The following is a 20190-nucleotide window of genomic DNA, read 5'->3' as shown; positions in this document are numbered from 1 at the left end:
ATTTTATTTATATATTTGAGACAGAGGTACAGAGAGAGAGCATGAGCAGGGGGATAGGGGCAGAGGGAGAAAGAGAACCAGAACCACTGAGCAGAGATCCCGCTGCAGGGCTTGATCCGAGAACATCAGGATCATGACCAGAGCCAAAGGCAGATAGATGTTTAACCATTTGAGCCAGGTGCCCCAGAGAATCCTCCTTGTGTTGTGCACTAACAGGCTGCTTGAATTTGAGTAAGCCATTTCATCTTCCTGGGTCTTTATTTTCCCGTTATTAAAATGAAGGGGTTAACCACCAAATGGGTCAGTATTCACATTTTATAAATCTATTTAGGAAAGAAGCTTTGTAGAAGGTAGGATTTGAATAGGAGATGGATGAGGTGAACCTTGTAAGTGAGGCCCAGCTGTGGACATGAATATGATGTGTTTATTAGAAAATGAAGACACAAGAGATCAAACATTATTTCACAAGATGTATGCTCTAACTGTAAAATTGGGGAAAATATAACTATTTCTTAAGCTATGTGGTAGGTATTTGGTTTATTATTCTTTTATGTACTCTTTTGTATGCATGTTTCATTTGAAAGAAAATAAGTGCATCGTTCTGGAAGCCATGAGGAAGCAGCCTGGTGGCCAGCCTGGCAAAGCCAACATTGGGCCCCAATCCCAAGTAAGCCATCACCAGGCTTCAGGTGATGAGCCCCTCCCATCCCTGTAGACTAGGCAGGCTGCAGCAAGCAGAAACAGTTGGGTTCTTTTATATCAAAACAGCAAAATACTGAAAAGGAAGTTGAGAGAACCTCCCTTTTTAATAGCCAAGCCACATACAAGCCTTCCTCACACCCTGTAATCATTGCTAATTACATCAATGTAATCTTTTTTTCTCTGTGTGAGGTATTTTTCATTCTTCCCTAAAACTTTATTGTTCTTTTGATAATGGGTTCACTCTTGCCCAGCCCCAGACTGATGTGGTAGGTAGTGTTTTATTTGAAAATAAAATATATTTTTTTTAAGTAAACAGGTTTCCTGATGTAAGCCCCTCTGCCCATTTAAAAAAAAAAAAAAAGGAAAAGAAAATAAATGAAAAATATCTGTGTATGTTGTAATTGTTTCTGATTAGATATGGCTGTGCTGGTGCTGGAAGTAATCACCAAAATTGACCATCTTCCAATTGGTAGAGTTCAGATCAGTGGACTAGCCCAGCTTTCTCCAACCCATCACATCAGTGGATTTTTTACCATTGTTTCACCAACATCCAAGAAACTTGGAGAACTCCAGGTAAAAATATTTTAATTATTTTCTGCGTAGACTAAAACTTTTACAGCACCAGTAGTTGAGTCAGTTTGTAGAATAGATAGGTACATGACTCCCATATATCATGCTAATTCCCACTTCATGCCTTTGTTCATGTTTTTACCCAAAGACTATAATGTATCTTACTTATCCAAATCCTCTAAGTGCTTTACTGCCCATCTCAAGGGCCAAGTCTTTCACAGCTCCTACTGCATTCATCTTCTCTGTACTCTGTTAAATTTATAACATTGGTTATATAATTATCGTTCAGTTATAATCCTACACAATCTCTAAAATTATGTTTTAGTAGTCTCCCTTTAACTTCCCTTCTTTCTAGTATCTAGATTCCCTGGGAGGCAGGACAGTGTTTTCTACTTTCTGTGTTTTTCCTACAGTTCCTAACATAGTGTCAAGCATTAATTGCTTGTTTGACTCATGTAAGTGGTATCTTTGGTGGGTTCATTCATTGATTCAGCCTTCCTTTTTTTTTATACATTATTATGTGCCACTAAGGATAAAGAGATAAGAAATGATTTTTTCATGTAGTTTTCCAAAGTCACGTAGGAGGAGATAAAAGAATAACAGGTAGAATGCAGACTGATAGGTGTATACTAGGTGCATACTGCAACGTGTATGTACAGGACGGTGGGGAAGAACATAGAAGGATCCTTTTTGAGGGACACTCTTTGAGAGTGCTTCTTGGAAAGCTCTGAGTATTCACATTGCTTAGAAATTTCATTTTCAGTTTTATGCTTTGTCAGATGTATTCTAAAATACAGAAATTTAGACAGGTATATAAGAAAATAGTTTAAAAAATATGAGAAAACATATACAGCATTACCAGATAAAAGAACCTCTTATAAAACGACAAGCACAGGAATGGCTGGCTCAGTCAGTAGAGCATGTGACTCTTGACCTTAGGTTCCTAAGTTGGAGCCCCACCATTGGGTGCAGAGATTATTTAAAAAGAAGAAAAAACTACAAACACATAATCACATTGGCGGAACAGAATAGAGTCCAGAAATAATTCCATCTGAATGAAAGACTGCAACTTTTTTTTTTTGTATTTACCATATTTTTATATATATTAAATTTAAAAGGTGACTCCTTATGTTCGTAACTTCATGATGGAGTCTGGTTTACTCCTACTTTTCTGACAATGATAAAAATTCCCATGCGATCTACAAAACAGTTTGGCATTCTGTTTCAAGAGCTGGTAATTCTACTCTTAGGAACTTATCTTAAGGAAATACTGTAAAAATAGGGAGACTGTCTGCCTAGGTCTAGTTACAGAAATACACTTTTAATATTAAAAAAATGAAAATAAATTATTTAGTAATATTAAAATTATAGTCTATTAGTGGAGTGTTTTGTTTCCATAAAAACAAAATTACCTAGTTATGATTATGTAGCTGCATGGATAAAATGGATTTTGGATTGATGACTAAAGAGAATTAAAATTAACTACATAATCAATGATTGGGAAAAAATAAAGAAAGTTGAAAACAGTTGGGAGTATAGGCTTCTAGGTAGTTTTTTTCCTATTTTTAAAATTGAGACACAGTTTATATGTCATAAAACTCACCCTTTAAAGTATACAATTTACTGGTTTTTAATACATTCACAGGATTTTATAACCATCACTACTATTTAATTCCAGAACTTTTTATCACCCCAAAAAGTACTGTGGCTATTAGCAGTCATTCCCTGTTTCACCCTTCCCTAGTCCCTGGCAACCGCTAATTTAACTTCAGTTTCTCTATATTTGCATATTCTGGACAGTTCATATAAGTGAAATAACATATTATGTAGCCTTTTGTAGCTGGCTTCTTTGACACAGCATAATGTTTTCAAGGTTCATCTTCATTGTGGCATGTCTCAGTACTTCATTCTTCTTATGGCTGGATAATATTCCCTTATATGGATAGACCACATATTGATCCATTCTTCAGTTGATAGACATTTGGATTTTTTCCACTTGACTGCTATGAAAAATGGTAGTTCTGTGAACATTCATATACAAGTTTTTTTGTGAACACATTTTCATTTCTCTTCATACATACCTAGGAATAGAATTGCTGTCATAGGGTAAGTATGTTTAACTTTGAGGAATTGTCAGATTGTTTTCTAAAGTGGCTGGATCATTTTTTTTTCATATTTAAGTATCAGTTGATAAAATAATGTGTGTGTGTTTTTTATTTAAATGTTATTGGGCTTGTTAGAAAATTGTATAGAGCATTGGAGGCAAAAGTCAGATTTTAAAAGATTATGGAATAAGGAAATAAGTAGTAATTAGAGATTTCTATTTCCCAAATAAGTGTCAGTGAAAGGAGGGAGGGGTGGTGTGATCTAATGGAAATAGCACTAGAGTTTGGACATGGACAAACAGTTATGGACAGTGGAGAAACCAGAACAGAAATGGTTACAAAAGTTCTGATATTCACTTGTCCACTCTGAGCTTCCATATTTTATTTTGTAAAAAAAAGTACTAAAACTTTTACCTCACAGTGTTGTTGCAGGGATTAAATGAGATGAAAAAAATATGGAAACACTTAACATCGTGTTTAGGCATGTGATGGCAACATGCCAAATTTACTTGAATTTGAGAGGACACACTGATAGTGAGTAGTAGAATTCAGAAGTTTTTTGGTACTATTTTAGAACAGGGGTTGACACACTTTGCCTGGTGCTCCATTTGTGGCCTTCTAACTAAGCATGGTTTTTACATTTTGAAAAGGTCATTAAATTTTTTTTTAAGATTTTATTTATTTGAGAGAGAGAGAGAGAGAGACAGGGAGCGTGTGGTGCACCAGTGGGGGGGGGTGGCAAAAGGAAGAGAAAAAGCTACACTACTCGCTGAGCAGAGAGCCCTACTCAGGGCTCAATCCCAGGACCCTAAGATCATGACCTGAGCCAAAGACAGAGACTTAACGGACTGATCCCTTAGGTGCCCCTTAAGAGATCATTTAAAGAAGAAAAATATGCCATAAATAAAGCCTAAAATATTTATTCTCTGCCCCTTGACAGAATAAGTTTGCTGACTCCTTTTTAGAAAATAAGAGACCTGATTTGTTTGTAGACCAAAGAGAAGCAAGTGAAGAAATTGAAAATAAGAGGATAATTGAGCCAATAAGATCATGAAGAGAACTAAATAAGAATGAGTTTCTACCATAAACACAGTTACTAGGGTTACATATGTTGGAATGGAGGAAGGCAAAGAGGAGGAACATTTTGAGATAAAATTGAAAGCTTTCATTCTGATCATTTTTTAAAAAATTTTAAAGATTTTATTTATTTGACAGAGAGAGACATAGTGAGAGAGAGAACACGAGCAGGGGGAGTGGGAGAGAGAAAAGTAGCTTCCTGCTGAGCAGGAAGCCCTATGCAAGGCTCGATCCCAGGAGCCTGGTATCATGACCTGAGCTGAAGGCAGACACTTAACAACTGAGCCACCCAGGCGACGCTCTGATCATTTTCTTATCAACATTTATTGTATGTCTATCTACCATATGTTAGACACTATACATTTTATTTCACTTAACTTTTTAAAATTTTTCAGAGATATGCAAAAGAGTATCTTCTATATATAAGATATATAAATAACCATATAGTAAACACAAATTGTCCCCTCATCCAGGTTAAGAGTTATTAAAAGAGTAAGTGAACAAAGCCATTTTAAAGATTCATCCATACTATTTTGTGTATCAGTAGTTCCCTTTTGCAGAGGTGTGTTCCACTGTATGGATATTCCATGATTTTTTATCTATATGCCACTTAGTGGACATTTGGTTGTTTGGGGCTTTTTTTTTGTTTTTTGTTTTGTTTTGTTTTTTACCATTTTTTTTGCTTCTTATGAGTAAAGCAACTCTATGTAGACGTGTTCTTCTTTTCTTGGGAAAATACCCAAGAATGGGATTGGTGAGTCATGTTTAACTTTTTAAGAAACAACCAAACCACTTTCATAATGATTGTATAACTTTACATTCCCATCAGTGGTATATAAACATTCTCCACATATCTGCCAGCAATTGGTTTGGGTAGTCTTTTCAGTTTTTGTTATTCTAGGGAGTATGTCCTGATATCTCACTGAGGTTTTAATTATCATATCCTGATGATCAGTATGTTGAGTATTTGTTCATATGCTTTTGCGCCATTCTTTTATTTGCTTCAGGGATTCATAGGCTATAACCCCCAAGGCAAATCTGACTTGCTCACCACCTGTATTTGTAGATCTATGGCAGCTTTCATGCTGCAAGAGCAAAGTGAAGTACAGTAGTCCCCCCTTGTCCTCGGTTTCTCTTTTGGTGGTTTCAGTGCAGTCAGGAAGCAGCTGATGCTCCTTCTAACTTTTCCTCATAAGATCCATACTAGCCTGTGGCTCTGTCATGATGCCTACCTCATTCACAGCTCTTAATCTCATCACATAGACCTTTTGTTATCTTATCACTAGAAGGGTGAATATAGTATTTTTTGAGAAAGCACATTCACATAGCTTATTTTATTATTGTTAATCTCTTACCGTGCCTAATTTATAAATTAATCTTTGTCATAGTTACGTACGTAAAGGGAAAAACATAGTGTATATATAGGATTTAGTACTATCTACAGTTTCATGCATCCACAGGGAGTCTTGGAACATAACCCTGTGGATAAGCAGGGGACTTCTATAATTATGACAGAGACTATATGGCATGCAAAGCCTAAAATATTATTTCTGTGGCTCTTTCATTGGAAAGGAAAAGTAATCAGTGCATCTAATGGTTCAGCTTTAAATAGAACACATGCTCATATAATAATTTTAGTTCGATCCATAATCTGTGTTTATAATAAAACTAGAAGGGCAGGTTGGGAGATAAGGAGGTAGAAGGATGTAGGATTGAGCTAAATTTTTATCTTCCATATTAGAAAGTCAAAAGATAATGCCTGAAAACTGAGGAGGGGGTCAAGATGTGATAGAAATATAAGCACATTATCTGGAATTCTAGAGGTAAATACCACAAGAATCAAGGGCAGGAGTTGAAAGTAGTTGCCTCTAGGAAAAGAAAAATATGGGGGTCTATGTGAGGGACTCATTTTTGTAATAGAACTCTCTGATTCTTTAAATTATATGAATGTAAACTGTTAACTTAAAAATCACTTTTGGGGAGGCTGGGTAGCTCCCAGGTAGGTTAAGCATCAAACTCTTGATTTCAGCTTAGGTCATGATCTCAGGGTTGTGGGACTGAGCCCTGCATTAGGCTCTACACTCTCTACACTCAATGGAAAGTTTGCTTCTTCCTCTCCCTCTGCCCTTCCCTGAGCTTGCTTTTTCTCTCTCTCTCTCTAAAATACATCTTTTTTTAAAAATAAAAATAACTTTTAAAAAAAGAGCATGTTGTGAGTGATGCGAGTTATCATACCATTGCTTTGCTGTCCCCCAAAGCAGTCATGAATTGACTAAAGGTGGAATCCTTCTTGTCAAGTGGTAAGGGAAGCCAGTGGGCAGCTGATAGATTGGAAGATGAATAGAGGTGGTTTTAGATTGTTGCTCTGAAGATCAGGTTTAGTCAGACCTCAAGAAGACAGATGCATAGTTACTAAAGGGAAACTGAGATTATGGAGTTAGAACAGTTTAAAATAATAAGAAGGCCAAAACTGGCTGGAGGGTGCTCAGAGTAGTTTGACAATAAAGATCATTAGAACCAAGCTGTTGGAGAGAGGAAGCTTTTTATGTATTCCATTATTGGTGTAGGTCAAATGTTGAAAATAACAAATGAGTCAAACAGGCTGACTATAAGAATAATCAACAGCCAAAAATATAATAAACTTTAAAAAAATACCAAACTTGGGATGCCTGACTGGCTCATTTGGAAGAACATGCAATGCTTGATCTCGGGGTCATGAGTTTGAGCCCCATGATAGGTGTAGAGATTACGAAAAAAAAATAAAAACCAAACTTTATTATGTGAGCATGTAACATAATTATATACATATATATGATTATTTTACATTGAAATTGGAAAAAAAAACTTAATTATAAATTCTTTGCTTTTGAAATCAATTCCTTTGATTTAGCTAAAAACTTGATACTTTTACTTCTTTACCAAGTTATCAGTACCAGATGATTTATATTTGATGGGCATTACAGCATTCATTTTTTTAAACCATTTGAGAATAAAATTTAGTTTTTATTCGGTTTCATAACAAAATAACTGTTCACAAACATGGCTGCCTTTATTTCCAAACAAAGACAGAATCTTGGCACAATAGTTTTTGAAGTTGGATTTTATTTCTAAGATATTCTTAAAATGAAGATATTCAAGCGTATTTAAGCTTAAATATTGTACAACACTGCATTAACTTCCATGTTATACTTTCAGTATAAACTGAGTAAAGCAAATTGAACAGTGTTGGTTTTCATAACATTTGAAATCAAAAAAGTCTTTTTGCGATGTTGGTCTTTAGCTCTACAGTTTTAGAAATATATTTCATGCCATCACTTTGATGTCTGGAAATCCTATTTCAGCATAAAAAATATAGAAAAGTCGATAGATGGTTCTTTGCCAAATAAATTTTCCAAAGATATAATCAAAAGAATGAATAAATTGAATCTCATATTGTATGATTTCTTGTGAATGCACTTGCAGATAAGTAATTGAATGCTTTATGTAGTCTATAATGTCAACTAAAATAGTCCTGTATTTTGTCAGCACTTGCTGGTGATCTGAGGCTGGGATTTCTCCTTCAAAAACACAAACCAGGTGACTTCTTTTAATTCAAGCAAGAACATTTAATACCACACACAGTTTCATACCCCCTAGTATTCATGTAGCAATAACAGGTTGCAATACTGCTTATCCATTATCAAGCAAAACATTGACCACAGGAGTTTAATTAACTTATATGTTAATTATATATATGTGATTTTGATTTTTAGCCTTTTAGATGAAATAACCAAGACAGTATGTTTATGGTTCTTTGTCTTGGCAAAATGTTGCCACTTTGAATTTAAATTTTGAAACAGGTCTATTGTCAACAAAAAGACATTATCCATTGTTATCAGTCTTTTTTTTTTAAAGATTTTATTTATTTATTTGAGAGTGAGAACACAGGAGCAGGGGCAGAAGGAGAGGGAGAAGCAGACTCTCCTGCTGAGCAGGGAGCCCGAAGTGGCGCTTGATCCCAGTACCGTGGGATCATGAACCAAACTGAAGACAGACGCTTAACTAACTGAGCCACACGGGCACCCCTGTTATCAGTCTTTAATAAACTTTTTAAAACATTTCTCAGTTTGGAGAAATACCATTTCCCGGGTGCCTGAGTGGCTCAGTCACTTAGACATCTGCCTTCAGCTGAGGTCATTAACCCAGGGTCCTGGGACAGAGCCCTGTATCGGTTTCTTGCTCAGCAGAGAGCCTGCTTCTCCCTCTGCCTGCTTTTCCCTCTGTCTGCTATTCCCCTGCTTGTGCTCACTCTCTCTCTCTGTCTGACAAATATATAAATAAAATCTTTAAAAAAGAAAAGAAATGCCATTTCCTTGATTTGTTTGCCATGAGCATCTCCTCCAAAAGTTTTTCACTCACATAAAAATTTTCACTGATGCTCTAAATAAACACGGCTGTCAGAGAGTTGTTTTTATTTGTGTTCTTCTCAGCTACAGAGAAAAATACCACAAATTGTTTAACATTTTTATTCAGCTCACCTTGTAAGTTTGTAGCCATACCACTAACATTAGGAACAACTATAATTTTAATTAGACCTACATATGCAAATGTTTATGATTCACAAATTCTGTTGCATTCTTTAATAAATGTTGCCATTTATAAGAGACTTCGATACTTTATAAAGTTTTTTATCTTAAATATTTGATTTTATGTCACAAGAGTACCACTTATTTTATTGGCATTTAAAAAACAAACCCTATTTAAAATCAGTACCTTTCTGTTTATTCCATTTTTATCATGCATCTTTTCTACTAAGTAATTATAATCCTATTGTACTTTGTTTCATAATGCTGTTTTTGACAGTCACATTTTCTTTGCTTTATTTCACCATTAGGGATATTCTCTTCCACAAAGAAATATGCGTTCTGACATTTCTTTTGAAAATCATGGGGCTCTAGTTCTTTCTTGGATGCAAGAAATATTTTACTTTCCTCTTGATTCTAATGTGAGAGAGACCATAGCCCACAGAATCCCAAAGACAGGGAATAGTATAAACTCTATACACAAAAATTTGATGATTTAGATGAAATTGATCAATTCTTTGAAAACCACAAACTACCAAAAATCACTCAAGATAAAATATATAACCTGACTAGACTTGTAACTATTAAAGAATTGCTTTTGCAGTTTAAATCCTTCCAAAAAAGAAATCTCTAAGCCAAGATAATTTCACTAGTGAATTCTTGCAGACATTTTAAAAAAAAGAGCACTGATTTTCACAAGCTTTTCCAGAAAATAGAACAGGAGAAAATACTTTTTGACTTATTTTATGAGGCTTATACCACTTTGATAGCAAAATAGAGGACAGTTTAAGATCTAGACCTAAAAATAAACCTAAAAATTCTCAAAAAATATTAGCAAGTTGAGTCCAGTAGTATATAAAAAGAGTAATGAGACCATATCCACGTGGGGTCTGTACCAGCAATGCAAGGCTATCTCAGTCTTTGAAAGTCAACCAATGTGATAAGCCATGTTAACCATAGAATACTACCAAGTCAGTAAAAAGGCATGAACTGCTGATACACGCACCATGTTGATAAATCTGAGAGGGCTTATTCTTTTTTTTTTTTTAATTTAACTTAATTTCTTTTCAGTGTAACAGAATTCATTGTTTATGCACCACACCCAGTGCTCCATGCAATACATGCCCTCCATAATACCCACCACCAGGCTCCCCCAACCTCCCGCCCCCCACCCCTTCAAAACCCTCAGATTGTTTTTCAGAGTCCATAGTCTCTCATGGTTCATCTCCCCTTCCACTTTCTCTCAACTCCCTTCTCCTCTCCATCTCCCCATGTCCTCCGTGTTATTTCTTATGCTCCACAAATAAGTGAAACCCTATGATACTTGACTCTATCTGCTTGACTTACTTCACTCAGCATAATCTCTTCCAGTCCTGTCTATGTTGATAACAAAAGTTGGGTATTCATCCTTTCTGATGGAGGCATAATACTCCATAGTGTGTATGGACCACATCTTCCTTATCCATTCGTCTGTTGAAGGGCATCTTGGTTCTTTCCACAGTTTGGCAACCATGGCCATTGCTGCTATGAACATTGGGGTACAGATGGCCCTTCTTTTTACTACATCTGTATCTTTGGGGTAAATACCCAGTAGTGTCATTGCAGGGTCATAGGGAAGCTCTATTTTTAATTTCTTAAGGCATCTCCACACTGTTCTCCAAATTGGCTGCACCAACTTGCATTCCCACCAACAGTGTAAGAGGGTTCTCCTTTCTCCACATTGAGAGGCCTTATTATGAGTGAAAGAAGCCCATCTCAAAAGGTTACATACTATATAGTTCCATTTGTATGACATTTTCAAAAAGCTAGAACTATAATGGTTGAGAATAGATCAGCTGTTGCTAGGGATTAAAGGTGAGGAGAGAGTGTGGCTACAGAGGGATGGTCCCAGGGAGTTTTTTGGGTTAATGGAATTATTCTCTATCTTGATTATGGTGGTGGTTACATGCATCTGTCGATAGGTTAAAATTTATAAAAATGTATAAACACAAAAATATCCATTTTATTGTAAGATAGTAAAATTTTTAAAAGCCCGGCAGACCAAGGGGGATGATAAACAATAGTTATCACTCTGCCTCATTGGGACATGGCTGGGGACTTTTCAGATTGGAACATGTGCCCTGACTAAAGTCACTAGTCTGCTTCAGCTAATTTTTAACACATTGAAATGGAGATCTAGCACCATTGGAGTTTCTGAATTTTTAAGAGAACCAGAATTCCAAAATTTTACGTAAACTCTGGTATTTTAAATAATACCATTTAAATAATTAAATAATTTTTATATTTTTTTAAATGCCATGTTGGCCAGCATAAGTCTGAAAAATAGGCATACTAATGTGCTATCATTGATACTGATAGATGTTGTAGTCAGTGATTGTAGGCAGCTTAGTGCTAAAGAGAGCCTTGAGTCGTTGAGAAGAATGGTAAATGTCCCTAGGGTTGCTCTATTATGGATGTGAGAATCTTATGGTAAATTTGTGGTATTTGTGGATGGCATGGGCTTCTGAAAAGGTGCAAAATCTTTAGGTGACAGAATGATGGTCTGGGAAAGCAGCAGAAAGGCACTTCCTTTATCCTGGTTAGTAAAAGAAATAGTTTCCATTACAGAAGACTTTGGAAAAATTGGGACATTTTAAGAAAGAGATGTTCAGTTGAAGTGGTAAAGTAGTTTGTATAAATAGAAATCCTATAGGGCTCCATGAAGAGGTTGGCAGAGGAGTGAGCACAAGAGTGAACATGATTGGGGGAGGGGAGCATGACTGAGGTGGACAAGAATGATGATCTGGAAGATGAATATAGGAGTATTTTCGGTGAAAGCAGGGGGTTAGGAGTGGCAATCCCTTGGAATTGTAGGAATTGCTGGAACAATATTTTATACCTTTAAAGTTTGACTCATGCTCTTCCCTCTGCCTGGTATGTTTTACCTCAATCTCCCTCAGCCTTACCTGTACTATTCATATTTAAGATTCTAAATCCAGATGTTTATGTTTCACTTCTGGAAACCATGGCACTCCTTCCTCACCTCTTCCCCAATTTCAGACCCCTTTTTCTCTTACCACCTGATACACACCCCTATCTCAGAGTAAACCATTTTAAATTAAAATTAGTCTCTTTAAGTTCCTCTACAAGATACCGCCATTCTCTGGGTCAGGCTCCATGTTTTATTCATCTCTTTGCCTCAGGCAGGTAGCACAGAGCCTGGCACTAAGCTAGTATCAACAGATATTTGTTAATTGAGTAGAGAAGTTAGGCTGGCCCATGTTTTGATTGTAAGATTGGTCTGGCAGGTACCTGGACTTACTTATCTCTTTAAGGGTCACTGGTAGTATAGGCCTATGATCTGTTTTGTGATTGGTTTGGATCTGCTTAGAGAAAAAGCAAAACTCAGTAGCCAGACAGCAGGTTATTGTTAAGGCCAGGGACATATGCCTTTATTCTCAGTGTCTTCTTTGTTTATAAAATATAGAGGCAGTTTTGGGACGCCTAGGTGGCTCAGTTGGCTAAGCGGCTGCCTTCGGCTCAGGTCATGATCCCAGCGTCCTGGGATCGAGTCCCACATCGGGCTCCTTGCTCAGCGGGGAGCTTGCTTCTCCCTCTGCCTCTGCCTACCACTCTGTCTGCCTGTGCTCATGCTCTCTCTCTCTCTAATAAATAAATAAAATCTTTAAAAAAAAATATAGAGGCAGTTTTTTGGGAAATGATGAATGGTAGGGGAATACTCTCTGACATTTACATTAGGCAGCCAGGACTTTATGTGATGCTATTATAGTGATCACTACACAGAATATTTATCCTACTGCATTCCTGTCATTTGTCTTTGTAAAAAAATCTTGGTGGTGAATAGATTTAAAGGACTTTATGTTAACTGTTCAAGAACAAAATTCTCATCAAGACCCAAGTGTTATTTTATTGAGTCTGGACCTTGGCAGTTTCTCTGCACAAATTATCCCATTGACCTTTTGAGAGACATCTTGAAATATCTAACTTCAACCTTTCCTCTTTATGTTAGGCCCTTCATCATTATTTGACTTGGGCTGCTGGAACAGTGCCTTCTGCTTTCTCCGTCATTGTAATAGAACTTTCAACACCATTACTCTTTTCTTTTGCAGTATATTCTTCAACTTCTTTCCTAAAGTTTTGCTTTAGACTCTATTTTTTTAGGCTTTGTTCTTCCATTAGGCTTTTCAGAGGACTGGAGAGCCATTTAATAGAGAACCGGATCTCACAGGAATGAGATGATAAAAGAAACTTCAAGTGATTTCTTTTCATATTAATGTTTCTCCTTCTTTGCCCAGCCTATATCCAGCATAGAACTAGGGTCTTATTTTTCTTAAATAACCAACAGTAAGGATGTAGAAGGTGTTGCTATTCTCTTATTCATCAGACATAATAATTAGACATTATTAAGCATAATAGATTTGTATGCCAAGTGTTTATTGTGCTGATCGGTCCATACAAAAATGAAAAAGACAAGTGCATGCCTTCAATGAATTAACCTAATCGGGTAGTGAATAAACTAAAGTTACAAATACCTCCTATAAGCTTTTTTTTTTAATCTTCAAATAGAATAATATACTTTCCTGATGGAGTTATATCATCGCATGAGCTTCTCCGTGTGAGGAACTTAGCATACCTTATGGCCTGTAGTAAAGAGTTCAATAAATGGGGGTTATATTGTTGGGTAGACACAGAAGAAGTGGAAACATAAAGAAGGGAACGGCCATGACATCTCTACCTGGGCACAGAGAAGTTTTCGCAGGGACGCCTGGTAACTTACTCGATTAAGCATCTGCCATCAGCTTGGGTCATGATCCCAGGGTCCAGGGATCAAGCCCTAAGTCTGGCTCTCTGCTCAATGGGGAGTCTGCTTCTCCCTCTGTCCACCCACCCCTACCCCCCGCTTGTGTTCTCTTTCTCAAATAAATAAAAATCTTTAAAGAATTAAAAACAAATTTTTACAAAGAAAGTAATACTGGAGGAAATTGCATATACAAGGCCTAAGGGAATGAAACATAAGGTACATTGAGAGAACCTTAAATGATTGGTATATCTGGGAGAGAGGAATGGAGGAGGAGAGCAAAGCAGGAGATGAGGCTTCTGCAGGAATTTGAACTTGATCCTACAAGGAATGGGGACTATTCATTTATATTAAGCAGGGAGTCTTAAAATTAGTCAGTGCAAAAGAAAATTTCTGGCATATTACATGTTTGTCTCTTTCAGGTCTCTCTTGCCCTGGAGCCTCTGTCAGAAACTTATGACAGCTATAGCCCTCTTCCAGCCACCGATGTGAAAGAAAATGTGCTTTTATCTGAGCAGGAATTCAGAGAATATACTGAACCCAGCAGTAGCCAGTTTCTGGTTCCATCAAGGCCCCATAGGATGCCTACCACCAAAATTGATGGAAAAGAGTTAGCAGCTAACAGTAGTAGATCAACCACTCCGAGGTAATTACCAGTCTTTCAGCTAACTCCCACTTCATAATTTCTGTTTTTTATTTGTGTTTGGATAAAAGACTGAAAGTAGTCATTCATTTAGCAAACAAATATTAAATACCCACTGTGTGCCTGGTCTAGTACCAAATACTAGGCATAGAAATTAATAAGACACAATTCTTGTCTTTGAGGACTGTTCACAATCTGGTGGGGAGGCCATTGTACAGATAAATAAGTATAACTAAGTCATAAACAGATGCCATGATAGATGCCCATGAGGGAAAAAGAGGGAAAGGGCAGTAGTTCATGAAACAGGATCAAGTAAGAGAAATAGGTTTGTTTGTTTGTTTTTAAGATTTTATTTATTTATTTGACAGAGAGAGAGCACAGGCAGGCAGAGCGGCAAAGGGAGGGAGAAGCAGGCTCCCTGCGGAGCCTGATGTGGGGCTAGATTCCAGGACTCTGAAATCACAACCTGAGCCAAAGGCAGATGCTTAACTGACTGAGCCACCCAGGCACCCCTAGATTTTTATTTTAAATAATTACAAAGCATTTGCTTTGTGTTGGGCTCTGCACTAAGTTCTTTCTCTTTTTTCAAGATTTATTTATTTGAGAGAGAGAGGACACACACTTGCATGTGCACAAGTGAGGGGAGGGGCAGAGGGAGAGAATCTTCAAGCAGACTCCCTGCTGAGTGCAGAGCCCAACATGGGGTTCGATCTCATGACTTGAGATCATGACCTGGGCCGAAACCAAGAGTCAGACACTTAACTGACTGAGCCACACAGGTGCCCCAACTGAGCTCTGTATTTCATTGTCTCACTTCAGCCACAACCATACAACTGTAGATAAAACATCTATTATTTATTTCATTTGGGAGATGAAAAACAGATTTACAAAGTCGAAGCAGTCTACACTGCTATAAACTACTGATACACTTTCTGTTTCTGACAAAGTGAAATGTTACCACAATGGGTAATATATTGCTAAAGTTCTCCTTTATTTTATAACAGGGGAAAGGACCACTTGTACTTTGCAGAGAACTCTGATACAATAAAGGACTCTTTCTTCGGACTACAACACCATCTTAATTCAGGACAGAGTTTAGAGTCTATGACTCTGAAAGGCAAGGCCCCAAGGAAGCAGATGTCCCTTCTTAACAGTTCTGAATTCCAGCCTCAAATTAAGACAGTGGCCAAGAGTCGCAGTGACTCATGCATTCTTTCTTCAAACAACCCCCCTACGAAGGACCTTCTTTCAGGTATGTATGTATTTGTGAACCAAGACTAAGCTATATTTATTGGGACTACTCTGCTTGTCAGCCAGTCTTCAAAGAGAACCAAGACTTCTGTTTGAAATAAATAACCAAATAAAAGTGAGTGATCTCACTAAAGTTCTGAATTGCTCACCACTTAAAGGCAGCTCTTTTAAACCAATAAGTTACTTCTAAATAAATACTAGGTACTTAAAATTGTAGGTTTAGGGAAGGAGCCATTTAAAATGAACCTGGATACAGGGGGAAAGTTTATCATAGAGAAATATTATTCTTTATTTTTTTCCCAAATAATTCAAGGCAAATACAGTTTTTATCTCATCAGGAGATTTACTTACACTCCTGTGCAGAGGCTAGTACCAAATCTGCTTCATGTCCTGAAAATTTTTGGTCTCAGTGGGAACCTTCATTGCACAGCAACTGCTGATCTTAAGTCTGGGAACTAAATAGGACTTACAGCCAAGCAGAAGTAGAAAGGTGTCAGTTTACTTGTATAAGGGCTTAAACTGAAATAAATCCAAATAGGATTATTTAGAGGTGATGTTATAAAAGCAATTGAGATGCCTTATGTTATGTGATGCTCAACCATTTATCTGTGTGACATCAGGAGCATGATGGGGATTTGTCTCCATCCTTACTAGTAAATTTCCGAAGTAGAGTATCTGCAGCATTAGTAGAAAAATCTCTAAAATAACTATTTGGGTACAAAATTTACATTAGTAAGGATATTTTTTTCATGAAGAAAGACATTCTGTTCCTTTTTTTTTTTCAACTGAAATGTCTGTGATCCCCTGTTTTTGAAAATATACTGTGATTATAATCTTTTTTATTTTTTAAATTTTATTTAAATTCAATTATTTAACATATAGTGTATTATTAGTTTCATAGATAGAATTCAGTGATTTATCAATTGCATATAGCATCCAGTGCTCATTACATCAAGTGCCCTCCTTAATGCCCATCACCCAGATTACCCCATCCCCCCACCCACCTCCTCTCCAGCAACCTTTAATTTGTTTCCTATAGTTAAGAGTCTCTTAGATAGTGTATTAATTTTAACCTTCAGTACAATCCTAGGCTACATTAACAAGAACAAATTGTTCCATTTTACTATACTGCTTGTACTTGTCAGCTCACACCTGCAATATTTTGCTTAGGCACCAGACTTTGAGAAAGATTATTTGTTTACTCATTAAACAGTTACTTATTTAGTACCTATCAAATGTCTGGCATTCTTCTAGGCGTCAGGAATACAGTAATTTAAATGAAAACAAAAACAAATTTCTGCCCTATGGATCTTATATCCTAGATGGGAAGACCAATGATAAACTGGATAAATAAATAAGTATGTAGTGTTAGATGGTGATAATGGCAGTGGGAAAAAAAACGAAGCAGGGCACATAAGAGGAGGGGATGTTAGTTTTACATAGGTTGGCAAAGGAAAACCTCATTAAGAAGGTAATATGAGAGTAAAGATCTAAAGAAAATGAGTTCCTTTTAAGGAAAATAACTACGTTTATGAAAGGACTACCAAGAGATATTTATCTTCACAAGAGGCTACCATTTAGTGAGCATTCATTGTATGCTAACTACTATGCCAAGTGCCTTATACACATAATCTTACAAAAACCAAGTGAGGTAGGGATTGTTATCACCATTCTAAAATGAAAACACAGGCTCAGAATTAGGAAGCTCCTGTCCTATCAAAGGGGAAGCTGCTCTTCAGCTCTAGTTAGACTCTAAGGTAAGGTCCTCTACTTTATCCTACTGTAAGTTCATTGTTTACCTAAGCGAGCCTTTTTTTTTTTTTCTTTTTTCCTTAAATCAAGACTTTGCTGGCCAACTGTTGAGGCCACACAAAATATGACAAGTACAATCCACGGGCTGCCAGTGTGCAGCCTCTTCCCTGAGAGTTATGAGGCTCAGTTGGCTTACAGATGTAACAAGACAGATTATGACTCAGTGTGAGTTAATAATAATACCTGTGCAGAATGGGAAAGGACAGCTTCAAGAGGTAGTGGATTCTCTATCCCCGGAAAAGAGGAGCTAGCTAACCATCCTGTCAGGACTTTTACAGATTGTATTGAATCATCAAATGGACAGATAGGATCTTTTAAGATCCCTTCCAGCCACAAGATTCTGGAAGACTAAGACTAAGTCGCTCATACTAGTGAGTAGGTCTAGAGCTGAGATTGTGAGAGGGATCTAACAAATACTTAAATATAAATATCTTCCTGGTCTATATTGGACTGACATGACGCCAAAAAAGGGGTACAGGGCTGAATTAGTGAACCAGCTAGTATTTATTAAACAAACTACACATCCTGCTTTTGAGAATTGGGTTTGGAATAGATAGCAAGGAGTTGGACCAAAAACCAGAAGCTGTTCATCTCCTTGTGTTTAACAGGAGCCGTGCCCGAGGCATGTGGGTAATAAACAAGGGAAACATTTGTTCTGGACTCACCTGGGTGCCTTCTTTTGTGTTCAGGGAGTGATTATTAAGTTGAAGTACAGGCTGGTGCCATGACAGCTCTTAGAGTGTAGGTACCAGCTTCCCTTGAGAAGGGGAGGTCAGATGTTTTTTTGTTACCATGCCTCAAACTTTAGAAAAGCTTTTCCAAGAATGGCTGTTTCAACAGCCAAACCACTTGGAGGCTAGTGATTGGACCACCTGTGCTCAGATTTGTCCTACTTGTTTTCCTCAATGTTTATTTCCTTTTTAAAACCTGCTTTTGGAAAGTATCTTAAGTACTTTTTACCATTTAGATGTAAATGACTGTTTAAGTCCCTTTTGAAATATTACCATTCCCAGAGGAATTTTTTAATGGGATAAAAACTTCAAGCCCAGTTTAATTCAAGAAGTAACTTTTGAGTGAGTCAAAACAGAACACTGACCAGTCTTTTAGATCAGTCATTGTTTTGAGTATTGGGGTTGCAGTGATAAATAAAATACAGTCTTTGACCTTAAGGAATTCAGTCTAGTAAAGGAAACTGACTCTAAAGCAGATACAGTACAATTACGTCTGATATAAGCAACAGTGGAAGAACATTTTATTAAATGCCTGATATATACTAGGCACTGTATGAGACACTGATGATACAAAAATCAACAAGAACCAATCCCTTGTCTCAGAGTTCATTGGATGAGATAGACAATTATAATACCGAGTGAGAAATTATTTGATGGAATTAAATACCCAGAGCTTTGAGAATACGAAGGAAGTATTGTGTTTAAGGAGTTGAAGATAGTTGGGTATGGGTAAGGTACCAAGGATATTATCTCTCCAAAAACATTTTGAGTATTGATAGAAAAACTGATTTTCCTCATGGTCCTGAAGTCAGGTGAGGTTTATTATCAACACAGCTTGTTATTATCCACTTTATTCATAAAACATTTGAATGTGCCCACCTCGTTTGAAGAACTTTATATTGAGTAAAGCCAAGGGCCAACTAGAAACTAAAAGTTTCTGGTCACATAGCAATCTTCAGCCAAATTTCCAATGCTAGCAAGACCATGTTTTCCTTACCCTTTCTCATTGAGTAAACAAGATAGCCATTTTTTGGCTGAATCTCAGAGATTAAAAAGAAAAAACGGGCACCTGGGTGACTCAGTTGGTTAAGCATCTGCCTTCGGCTTGGGTTGTGATCCCCAGACCCTGGCTTCCTGCTCATCGGGGAGTCTGCTTCTCCCTCTCCCTCTGCTGCTTCACCTGCTTGTGCTCTCTCTCTCTCTCTCTGTCAAATAAGTAAATAAAATCTTAAATAAAAAATACAATGAATTCTGAATGAATTTGTGCAGCCATTATTTACATAGAAAAAAGTTAATGTATATTAAGTGAAAAACAATTTTAAAACAGTATACATGTTTTTGCAAAAGAGGAAATGTATAAATACATGTGTATTTATGCATAGATTTAAAAAACTATAACAATATTCCAGGGTAGTGGCATTAATGGACATATTAGTTTTCTGTTGCTGCATGACAAATTACCACAAATTTAATGGGTTAAAACAACATCCACTTATTAGCTCACAGTTCTGTGGCTCAGAAGTCCAACAAGGTATGGTTAGGTTTTCTGCTTAAGGTATCGGGTATCGACCAAGCTAAATTCTCATCTGTAAGTGCTGGGGAAAAATGCAGTCCCAATTTCATTTTTGTTGACTGAATTCAGTTCTTTGCAGTCATAGGACTGAGGTCCCATTTCCTTGCTATAAGCTGCAAGCCACTGTTAGCTTCCTAGAGGCCACCTACATCTCTTCCCACGTGGTCCCTTCCATCTTCAAGACAGTGATGATACATTAAATCTTTCTTGTGCTTCAAATCTCTGTTGACATAACCTGCAAATGGCCAGAGAAAACTCTGCTTTTAAAAGGTTTGGAGTACCGGGGCGCCTGGGTGGCTCAGTGGGTTAAGCCGCTGCCTTCGGCTCAGGTCGTGATCTCAGGGTCCTGGGATCGAGCCCCGCATC

At 37.1% G+C, this 20190-nt stretch overlaps 1 protein-coding gene across 5 annotated transcripts in view; it reads left to right on the top strand.

Moving 5' to 3' along the window:
* LOC111159580 (C2 calcium dependent domain containing 3) overlaps window positions 1-20190 on the top strand; it is a 153319-nt gene that overhangs the window by 12240 nt on the left and 120889 nt on the right. For all 5 annotated transcript variants that reach the window (XM_022522112.1, XM_022522115.1, XM_022522111.1 and 2 more), the window contains exons 3-5: window positions 1118-1275; window positions 14237-14460; window positions 15462-15709. In XM_022522112.1, coding sequence (XP_022377820.1) covers window positions 1118-1275; window positions 14237-14460; window positions 15462-15709 — 630 coding nt within the window. The remainder of the gene's footprint in view (window positions 1-1117; window positions 1276-14236; window positions 14461-15461; window positions 15710-20190) is intronic.

This window comes from Enhydra lutris, unplaced genomic scaffold, assembly GCF_002288905.1.
Source record: "Enhydra lutris kenyoni isolate GAN:26980312 unplaced genomic scaffold, ASM228890v2 scaffoldscaffold68, whole genome shotgun sequence".
Lineage (NCBI taxonomy): Eukaryota > Metazoa > Chordata > Mammalia > Carnivora > Mustelidae > Enhydra > Enhydra lutris.
Note: the sequence above shows the minus strand (reverse complement) of the source record. Positions and strands in the feature narration are given on the sequence as shown.